The 11,374-nt window shown below is 48.8% G+C and overlaps 1 protein-coding gene across 2 annotated transcripts in view; it reads left to right on the top strand.

Moving 5' to 3' along the window:
- The window catches only part of LOC139405540 (ras-associated and pleckstrin homology domains-containing protein 1-like), a 131,927-nt gene that overhangs the window by 66,008 nt on the left and 54,545 nt on the right, over nucleotides 1-11,374 (top strand). For both annotated transcript variants that reach the window (XM_071147955.1, XM_071147953.1), the window contains 2 exons: nucleotides 4,014-4,088; nucleotides 10,093-10,170. In XM_071147955.1, coding sequence (XP_071004056.1) covers nucleotides 4,014-4,088; nucleotides 10,093-10,170 — 153 coding nt within the window. The remainder of the gene's footprint in view (nucleotides 1-4,013; nucleotides 4,089-10,092; nucleotides 10,171-11,374) is intronic.

An 11,374-nucleotide genomic window follows, 5' to 3' on the forward strand; every position in this document is an offset into this window, starting at 1 on the left:
AGGAAATGGAAGACATACAAGACCACTGATAATCTCCCTCGATCTGGGGCTCCACGCAAGATCTCACCCCGTGGGGTCAAAATGATCACAAGAACGGTGAGCAAAAATCCCAGAACCACACGGGGGGACCTAGTGAATGACCTGCAGAGAGCTGGGACCAAAGTAACAAAGCCTACCATCAGTAACACACTACGCCACCAGGGACTCAAATCCTGCAGTGCCAGACGTGTCCCCCTGCTTAAGCCAGTACATGTCCTGGCCCGTCTGAAGTTTGCTACAGAGCATTTGGATGATCCAGAAGAAGATTGGGAGAATGTCATATGGTCAGATGAAACCAAAATATAACGTTTTGCTAAAAACTCAACTCGTCGTGTTTGGAGGAAAAAGAATGCTGAGTTGCATCCAAAGAACACCATACCTACTGTGAAGCATGGGGGTGGAAACATCATGCTTTGGGGCTGTTTTTCTGCAAAGGGACCAGGACGACTGATCCGTGTAAAGGAAATAATGAATGGGGCCATGTATCGTGAGATTTTGAGTGAAAACCTCCTTCCATCAGCAAGGGCATTGTAGATGATACGTGGCTGGGTATTTCAGCATGACAATGATCCCAAACACACCGCCCAGGCAATGAAGGAGTGGCTTCGTAAGAAGCATTTCAAGGTCCTGGAGTGGCCTAGCCAGTCTCCAGATCTCAACCACATAGAAAATCTTTGGAGGGAGTTGAAAGTCCGTGTTGCCCAGTAACAGCCCCAAAACATCACTGCTCTAGAGGAGATCTGCATGGAGGAATGGGCCAAAATACCAGCAACAGTGTGTGTGAAAACCTTGTGAAGACTTAGACAACATTTGACCTCTGTCATTGCCAACAAAGGGTAGATAACAAATTATTGAGAAACTTTTGTTATTGACCAAATACTTATTTTCCACCATAATTTGCAAATAAAAAACTTGCACAATTGGTGGCTGACTAAATACTTTTTTGCCTCACTGTATATAGATATTAAACCATCTGATGGTAACCCATATAAATGAATGGTAGTATGGAGAAAAAAATAAAAAATAAGGGGTTAAATATGTGTCCAAAAATACTAAAATAATCCTGTTCTTTATTATGTCTCCTAGACACTTTAAAACCTTATTCCTAATTGTTTTACTGTCTTTATTGCCATTTGTGAAAGTGTTATTTCATGTGTTTCTATGGGCTAGTAAGTCGTAAATGCCAATTTCAATATTTGATCTAATATTTGTTTTGTACACCTAAAGGGGTCTCTAAATCAAATGGCCCTCTCCCAACGACTTCGACTTTTAGAGGTCAAAGACTGCAGGAAAGTCTATCATGCTTCACCAGCTCCCACAGTTAAACACGGAGGACCTCGTTGGAGAGGGAAGTTATTACTCTAGGAAAGCAAACTGCTGCAGCACAAGTTCTCCTAACTTGAAATGACAGTGTCGTGTTCTGTTGTGGTTATGAGGAAGTGAAGGGGTTTTAGGTCAAGATGTACTTCACTCTGAGTCTCTTGTCTACCACTGTGTGTGACGTTGTTGAGTGAATATGACCAGCTAGTGAATGAATGTGACCAGCTACTTAGTGACTGGGACCAGCTAGTGAGCTAGTGAGGGACTGGGACCAGCTAGTGAGGGACTGGGACCAGCTAGTGAGGGACTGGGACCAGCTAGTGAGGGACTGGGACCAGCTAGTGAGGGACTGGGACCAGCTAGTGAGGGACTGGGACCAGCTAGTGAGGGACTGGGACCAGCTAGTGAGGGACTGGGACCAGCTAGTGAGGGACTGGGACCAGCTAGTGAGGGACTGGGACCAGCTAGTGAGGGACTGGGACCAGCTAGTGAGGGACTGGGACCAGCTAGTGAGGGACTGGGACCAGCTAGTGAGGGACTGGGACCAGCTAGTGAATGACTGGGACCTGCTAGTGAGGGACTGGGACCTGCTAGTGAATGACTGTGACCAGCGATGGCTGGTTTCCCACCCTCTGCCTGATAAACTACTCACTGCATGGCAGCTCAGTGTGCAGATGACTGAAAGGACTTGTGCTTTGTCTGCTTATAACAACAATGCATGTATAAAGACAACAGCTCCCGTTCTGGCACTCCACAGTCATGGCTTAGTTTGATCAAGATTACAAACAGTAGAAACTCCTCTCTCCAAATCAATCTACACCAGCCAGGCAGGCAGGCAGCTAGCCAGCCAGCCAGCCAGCCAGCCTGCCAGACACTCCCTACCAAGTTGATTGCTGGCTGGCTTCAGTATCTACCAGAAGTGTGAGCTGAGAGGATGAATCTCCTCCGGATGAGTCAGGGAGATTGAGATGAGGAGATTCCATTTGGCAGACAGGCACTAGGTCAGAACATGGGAGGACGGGAGAGGGGATCTCGCGGGAGAGGGGATCTCGCAGGCGGGGGGCGGGTGATCTCACAGGAGAGGGAGAGGGGATCTCACAGGAGAGGGAGACGGGATCTCACAGGAGAGGGGATCTCACAGCGTCCTCGCTGGCTCTAGCTTACTGATATTATCCTTGGTTTGGGTCCTTCTACTCGTTTGCATGTTTTGTTCACCAAATCTTTTCTCTTTCTCCTCTTTCTCTTTCTGCTCGTTCATGTGCTTATTTATGCAACTGCAATTATTATTATGAATTATTATTTGATAATGCCTCAAGTGTTGTGGAAACATGTCTGTCACAACGTACAGTACATGAGCTGACTCATCCATACGTGCACAATGTTGAATGACCGGCATTCCAATCAAATCTCTGAGTTTAATTATCAGTATAATATTGATTATCAGTATACTATTGATTATCAGTATACTATTGATTATCGGTATACTATTGATTATCGGTATACTATTGATTATCAGTATACTATTGATTATCAGTATACTATTGATTATCAGTATACTATTGATTATCAGTATACTATTGATTATCAGTATACTATTGATTATCAGTATACCATTGATTATCAGTATACTATTGATTATCAGTATACCATTGATTAGTGGTGTACTATAGATTATTAGACTATGGAGGGTGAGAGGAGGCTATAGTAGTGTCTCTAGGGGCAGGGTCTATGGAGGGTGAGGAGGCTACAGTAGTGTCTCTAGGGGCAGGGTAGGGTCTATGGAGGCTACAGTAGTGTTAACAGTAGTGTCTCTAGGGGCAGGGTCTATGGAGGATGAGGAGGCTACAGTAGTGTCTCTAGGGGCAGGGTAGGGTCTATGGAGGCTACAGTAGTGTTAACAGTAGTGTCTCTAGGGGCAGGGTCTATGGAGGATGAGGAGGCTACAGTAGTGTCTCTAGGGGCAGGGTCTATGGAGGGTGAGGAGGCTACAGTATAGGGGCAGGGTCTATGGAGGGTGAGGAGGCTACAGTAGTGTCTCTAGGGGCAGGGTCTATGGAGGGTGAGGAGGCTACAGTAGTGTCTCTAGAGGCAGGGTCTATGGAGGATGAGGAGGCTACAGTAGTGTCTCTAGGGGCAGGGTCTATGGAGGGTGAGGAGGCTACAGTAGTGTCTCTAGAGGCAGGGTCTATGGAGGGTGAGGAGGGTACAGTAGTGATGACCTCCAGATCAGCTCCAGTGTGTGTGTGGATACCCCCTGTGCCAACACCACATCCCTCAACAGCCTGCTAAGGTCCTTTTAAAGGTTGAAACTAAAGTAGGTTTTCTTCCCATGCTAAGGTCCTTTTAAAGGTTGAAACTAAAGGAGGTTTTCTTCCCCTGCTAAGGTCCTTTTAAAGGTTGAAACTAAAGTAGGTTTTCTTCCCATCTGAATGGTATTTGATGGACAGTACATTGAGGAAGGACAGGGATCAGTGTTTCCCCACAGTGTGGTCATGAGTCACGTCTCCTTCACTCTGTTTCATCTTGATCACACCAGTCTTCCTATGCTTCCACAAATGCTTCCACAGCAGGTTGAAAATGCACAAATGTATTCATTACCAATCACTGATGTCCTTGATGTCCCTTGTCTCTCTTCCTCTCCTTTCTGCACCAAGCACTCCTATCTGGACTGGGAAACCTCTCTGATTCTGCAAAATATAGCAGGGAAGCCCTCTCACTTGCTGACCAAGGTGACTCCTCCTTCGCTCCTCTACGTCCTCCTGCATGCTGTCAGGTTCTCTGCTCCTCTACGTCCTCCTGCATGCTGTCAGGTTCTCTGCTCCTCTACATCCTCCTGCATGCTGTCAGGTTCTCTGCTCCTCTACATCCTCCTGCATGCTGTCAGGTTCTCTGCTCCTCTACATCCTCCTGCATGCTGTCAGGTTCTCTGCTCCTCTACATCCTCCTCCTGCATGCTGTCAGGTTCTCTGCTCCTCTACATCCTCCTCCTGCATGCTGTCAGGTTCTCTGTGATTTGCTTTTCCATCTCACTCCCTCCCCCTGCTCAGCCTACTTCCTACCCCCTCATATCTCTCTCTCTCTCTCTCTCTCTCTCTCTCTCTCTCTCTCTCTCTCTCTCTCTTCCGCTGCCCTCTCTCTCTCTCTCTCTCTCTCTCTCTCTCTCTCTCTCTCTCTCTCTCTCTCCCCCTTCTGCTGCCCTCACTCCTTCCCCCTGCCCTCTCCCTCCCTACTCCTCACTCCTTCCCCCCTCCCCCTGTTCGGCCTATTTCCTGTCCCCTCATCCATCTCTCTTTCCCTCCCTACTCCTCACTCCCTCCCCTTGCTCCTGCTGGCTACCTCTGCAGTCTCTGTACCGTTCTCCCATTCCACAGGGATGAGACTAAGGTCAACTGTAGTTCCATGTACTGAATGGGGAGTGTTTACGACTGTACTGTGTGGTTTAACAGTACCATTAGAATGGATTGTACCTGGACTGAGCCAGCCACCCACACCATGTCAACATGTCCTGTCTGGACTGAGCCAGCCACCCACACCATGCCAACATTTCCTGTCTGGACTGAGCCAGCCACCCACACCATGTCAACATGTCCTGTCTGGACTGAGCCAGCCACCCACACCATGTCAACATGTCCTGTCTGGACTGAGCCAGCCACCCACACCATGCCAACATTTCCTGTCTGGACTGAGCCAGCCACCCACACCATGTCCTGTCTGGACTGAGCCAGCCACCCACACCATGTCAACATGTCCTGTCTGGACTGAGCCAGCCACCCACACCATGTCAACATGTCCTGTCTGGACTGAGCCAGTCACCCACACCATGTCAACATGTCCTGTCCTGTCTGGACTGACCCAGCCACCCACACCATGCCAACATGTCCTGTCCTGTCTGGACTGAGCCAGCCACCCACACCATGTCAACAGGTCCTGTCTGGACTGAGCCAGCCACCCACACCATGTCAACATGTCCTGTCTGGACTGACCCAGCCACCCACACCATGCCAACATGTCCTGTCTGGACTGAGCCAGCCACCCACACCATGTCAACATGTCCTGTCTGGACTGACCCAGCCACCCACACCATGCCAACATGTCCTGTCTGGACTGAGCCAGCCACCCACACCATGCCAACATGTCCTGTCCTGTCTGGACTGAGCCAGCCACCCACACCATGTCAACATGTCCTGTCCTGTCTGGACTGAGCCAGCCACCCACACCATGCCAACATGTCCTGTCCTGTCTGGACTGAGCCAGCCACCCACACCATGTCAACATGTCCTGTCTGGACTGAGCCAGCCACCCACACCATGCCAACATGTCCTGTCCTGTCTGGACTGAGCCAGCCACCCACACCATGCCAACATGTCCTGTCCTTTCTGGACTGAGCCAGCCACCCACACCATGTCAACATGTCCTGTCTGGACTGAGCCAGCCACCCACACCATGTCAACATGTCCTGTCCTGTCTGGACTGAGCCAGCCACCCACACCATGTCAACATGTCCTGTCTGGACTGAGCCAGCCACCCACACCATGCCAACATGTCCTGTCTGGGCCAGCTACCCACACCATGCCAACATGTCCTGTCCTGTCTGGACTGAGCCAGCCACCCACACCATGCCAACATGTCCTGTCCTGTCTGGACTGAGCCAGCCACCCACACCATGTCAACATGTCCTGTCCTGTCTGGACTGAGCCAGCCACCCACACCATGTCAACATGTCCTGTCTGGACTGAGCCAGCCACCCACACCATGTCAACATGTCCTGTCCTGTCTGGACTGAGCCAGCCACCCACACCATGTCAACATGTCCTGTCCTGTCTGAACTGAGCCAGCCACCCACACCATGTCAACATTTCCTGTCCTGTCTGGACTGAGCCAGCCACCCACACCATGTCAACATGTCCTGTCTGGCCTGAGCCAGCCACCCACACCATGTCAACATGTCCTGTCCTGTCTGGACTGAGCCAGCCACCCACACCATGTCAACATGTCCTGTCCTGAGCCAGCCACCCACACCATGTCAACATGTCCTGTCTGGACTGAGCCAGCCACCCACACCATGTCAACATGTCCTGTCCTGTCTGGACTGAGCCAGCCACCCACACCATGTCAACATGTCCTGTCTGCCAGCCTGCTACCCACACCATGCCAACAGCCAGCCACCCACACCATGTCAACATGTCCTGTCCTGTCTGGACTGAGCCAGCCACCCACACCATGTCAACATGTCCTGTCTGGCCTGAGCCAGCCACCCACACCATGTCAACATGTCCTGTCCTGTCTGCCACCCACACCATGTCAACATTTCCTGTCCTGTCTGAGCCAGCCACCCACACCATGTCAACATGTCCTGTCTGGCCTGAGCCAGCCACCCACACCATGTCAACATGTCCTGTCCTGTCTGGACTGAGCCAGCCACCCACACCATGCCAACATGTCCTGTCCTGTCTGGACTGAGCCACACACTCACACCAGCGGAGGCTTGTGACTTGAACATTTGAGGAGGATGGGAGACCCATGGTATAGGCGTGGACCACACGGAGACTGTTTTAAAAATCATCAGACTGATTAATTTCACTTAAAGCATTTAGTAGACATATATAGTACAATATAATGGGGAATGGGAAGGAGAGGGCTACTTGCAGTGTTGGGAAGGGATCACATCGGTGATTAGATGAGAGTATGATGCATGAGCTGAGGTGTTCAGAGGCTTCAATACAGGACAGGGGTTGAGGTGTTGAGGCTTCAATACAGGACAGGGGTTGAGGTGTTGAGGCTTCAATACAGGACAGGGGTTGAGGTGTTGAGGCTTCAATACAGGACAGGGGTTGAGGCTTCAATACAGGACAGGGGTTGAGGTGTTGAGGCTTCAATACAGGACAGGGGTTGAGGCTTCAATACAGGACAGGTGTTGAGGCTTCAATACAGGACAGGGGTTGAGGTGTTGAGGCTTCAATACAGGACAGGGGTTGATGTGTTGAGGCTTCAATACAGGACAGGTGTTGAGGCTTCAATACAGGACAGGGGTTGAGGTGTTGAGGCTTCAATACAGGACAGGGGTTGAGGTGTTGAGGCTTCAATACAGGACAGGTGTTGAGGCTTCAATACAGGACAGGGGTTGAGGCTTCAATACAGGACAGGGGTTGAGGTGTTGAGGCTTCAATACAGGACAGGGGTTGAGGTGTTGAGGCTTCAATACAGGACAGGGGTTGAGGCTTCAATACAGGACAGGTGTTGAGGCTTCAATACAGGACAGGTGTTGAGGCTTCAATACAGGACAGGGGTTGAGGTGTTGAGGCTTCAATACAGGACAGGGGTTGAGGTGTTGAGGCTTCAATACAGGACAGGGGTTGAGGCTTCAATACAGGACAGGGGTTGAGGCTTCAATACAGGACAGGTGTTGAGGCTTCAATACAGGACAGGGGTTGAGGTGTTGAGGCTTCAATACAGGACAGGGGTTGAGGTGTTGAGGCTTCAATACAGGACAGGGGTTGAGGCTTCAATACAGGACAGGTGTTGAGGTGTTGAGGCTTACAGGACAGGGGTTGAGGCTTCAATACAGGACAGGGGTTGAGGCTTCAATACAGGACAGGTGTTGAGGCTTCAATACAGGACAGGTGTTGAGGATTCAGTGCAGGACAGGCTCATTTTTATTTTTTATTTATTTTACCTTTTATTTAACTAGGCAAGTCACATTGACAGGTCTACTCACAGTGCTTGGAGAGGAAACCAGTGGATGACCGGGCTTGTCAGGAGAGAGTTGAAGTACCAGTGTTTTGCTAGCATAGACTGGAGTATGTTTCTGGATTCATCTGATGGCATTGAGGAGTATACAACGTCAGTCACTGGCTTCATCAATAAGTGTATCGACGACGTCATCCCCACAGTGACTGTACGTACATATCCTAACCAGAAGCCATGGATCACAGGCAACATCCGCACCGAGCTAAAGCCTAGAGCTGCCGCTTTCAAGGAGTGGGACACTAATCCGGACTTTAATTAGAAATCCCACTACGCCATCTGACAAATCATCAAACAGGCAAAGCCTCAATACAGGACTCAGATTGAATCCTACTTCACTGGCTCTGACACTCGTCGGATGTTGCGGGGTTTGCAAACTCTTACGGACTACAAAGGAAAACCCAGCCGTGAGCTGCCCAGTGACACAAGCCTACCAGACGGGACAAATGCCTTCTTTGCTCACTTCGAGGCAAGCAACGCTGAATCATACATGAGTGCACCAGTTGTTCCGGACGACTGTGTGATCACGGTCTCTGTTGCCAATGCCAGCAAGACTTTTAAACAGGTCAACATTCACAATGCCGCTGGGCCAGACGGATTACCAGGACGTGTACTCAGAACATTGCGTGGACCAACTGGCAAGTTTCTTCACTGACATGTTCAACCTCTCCTTGACCCAGTCTGTAATACCTACATGATTCAAGCAGACCACCATAGTGCCTGTGCCCAAAAATGCCAAGGTAACCTGCCTAAATGACTACCGGCCCGTAGCACTCACGTCGATAACCATGAAGTGCTTTGAAAGGCTGGTCATGGCTCACATCAACACCATCATCCCAGAAAACCCTAGACCCACTCCAATTTGCATACCGCCCCAACAGATCCACAGATGATGCTATCTCTATTGCGTGCCGCACTGCCCTTTCCCACCTTGTAAACATTTCTAAAAACATCATTCTACTTTGACATTATGGGGTATTGTGTGTAGGCCAGTGTAGGCCAGACACAATCTAAATTTAATCCTTTTTAAATTCCGGCTGTAACATAAGAAGGGAGGGAGTGGGCGAGGGAGATCATTATCACAACAGAAAGAGAGGGAGGGATCACCGTCTGTGTGTGTGTGGTGTTGGCACAGCCAGCCCGTCCTCCCTCTCAACCTCCCTCGTTCTCTGCCAGGGATGTATCCTAGTGAAAGGATCCTCTCCATTCCTGTTCTCAGTTTCTATCGTGACTCTCTCTCTACCTGGACACATGTTAAGGTGTCTGGTCTGAGCAGCAACCACTGGAAGAGGGATAGAGTTGTTTGTTTTGAACAGAATCATTTCATATTGTCTAGTTTACTACTAGTCTCGTACGTATCTCTGTGATTGGAAGCTCCTCGTCGGGCAGGGACGGTAATGGACTAACTGGATTGGTTTACTAACTACAGGAGATACAACAACAAAAAGTAATTTTATTATGAGATACTCTGACTGTTCCTGTTTTGAGGAAGTGCTTTGGAGCTGAGAGGAATAACTGCTTTATATGGTAGAGAGAACAGCTTCTCTACTGCGGAGAATTGGTTCAAAATGTAGCTTAATCCGAATACTAATCTGGGAGAATATGAAACAACGGGGGACGATTTTAACAGTAGCCATCTCTGAAAGACAAGACACTGTTTTGACGACAATGAAACAGATTTTATACCGAAGACACACTTCAATTCTATACCTTCAATTTTAAACTGGGAATATATATGTTTTGTTCCATAAAGGAACACAGAAACGTTGCCTGGTGTAGATAGAGATCGTCACAATGGCATCTTGTTGGAGAAGCCAGGTAAGTGAGCGAGCGGCTATGGAGTGAGGGAGGTGGAGGTTCCCACCTGAGGGGAGGGGAAGATGGATAGAAGGGGGGGGGGGGGGGGGGCTGTGTGGACTCTTCTGTAATGGTGTTGTGTGTGTGTGAGAGTACATATCTGTAAAGTATTTGTATTGTGTGTGTGTATAGGAGGAGCAGGTTGCCAAGAAGAAGGCAGAGAAGATCCGTGTGGCTTTGGAGAAGATCAAGGAGGCCCAGGTTAAAAAGGTGAGTTTACCTGACTCACTCATGCTACTAGGTAAATCAAATCAAATTTTATTTGTCACATACACATGGTTAGCAGATGTTAATGCAAGTGTAGCTGCTACTCCTACTAAATAGACAGGTTGAACAGGTGAGTTTACCTGTCACATACACATGGTTAGCTCATGCTACCAGGTAGCTGCTACTCCTACTAAATAGACAGGTTGAACAGGTGAGTTTACCTGACTGACTCATGCTACCAGGTAGCTGCTACTCCTACTAAATAGACAGGTTGAACAGGTGAGTTTACCTGACTGACTCATGCTACTAGGTAGCTGCTACTTCTACTAAATAGACAGGTTGAACAGGTTAGTTTACCTGACTGACTCCTACTAAATAGACAGGTTGAAAAGGTGAGTTTACCTGACTGACTAAGGCTACTAGGTAGCTGCTACTCCTACTAAATAGACAGGTTAAAAAGGTGAGTTTACCTGACTGACTCATGCTACCAGGTAGCTGCTACTCCTACTAAATAGACAGGTTAAAAAGGTGAGTTTACCTGACTGACTCATGCTACCAGGTAGCTGCTACTCCTACTAAATAGACAGGTTGAACAGGTGAGTTTACCTGACTGACTCCTACTATATAGACAGGTTGAACAGGTGAGTTTACCTGAATGACTCATGCTACCAGGTAGCTGCTACTCCTACTAAATAGACAGGTTGAACAGGTGAGTTTACCTGACTGACTCATGCTACCAGGTAGCTGCTACTCCTACTAAATAGACAGGTTGAACAGGTGAGTTTACCTGACTGACTCCTACTATATAGACAGGTTGAACAGGTGAGTTTACCTGACTGACTCATGCTACCAGGTAGCTGCTACTCCTACTAAATAGACAGGTTGAACAGGTGAGTTTACCTGACTGACTCCTACTAGATAGATCCAGCAGCAGAGATTGACCCTCTGTCACCTGATGCACATGAGATTCACCTGTGATGCACTTTGAATCGTGAAGCATACTTAGATTGTGTTAAAAGTGATGGCAACAGCTTTACCCAGGGGAATGGATAGACCTTGTTTGCACACAAGATGGCTTCACTGGTCTGTACAGAGGATTAGTGATAAATGCCCTACTATGTTATATGGCTCAGGTTACTGCAGACAGGACCCCAGGCTCTCTCCCTCACTCTCTCTCTCGCTCCTTCTCTCCCTCTCTCTCTCTCTC

This window comes from Oncorhynchus clarkii, chromosome 3 (genome assembly GCF_045791955.1).
Source record: "Oncorhynchus clarkii lewisi isolate Uvic-CL-2024 chromosome 3, UVic_Ocla_1.0, whole genome shotgun sequence".
NCBI classification, from domain to species: Eukaryota; Metazoa; Chordata; class Actinopteri; order Salmoniformes; family Salmonidae; genus Oncorhynchus; species Oncorhynchus clarkii.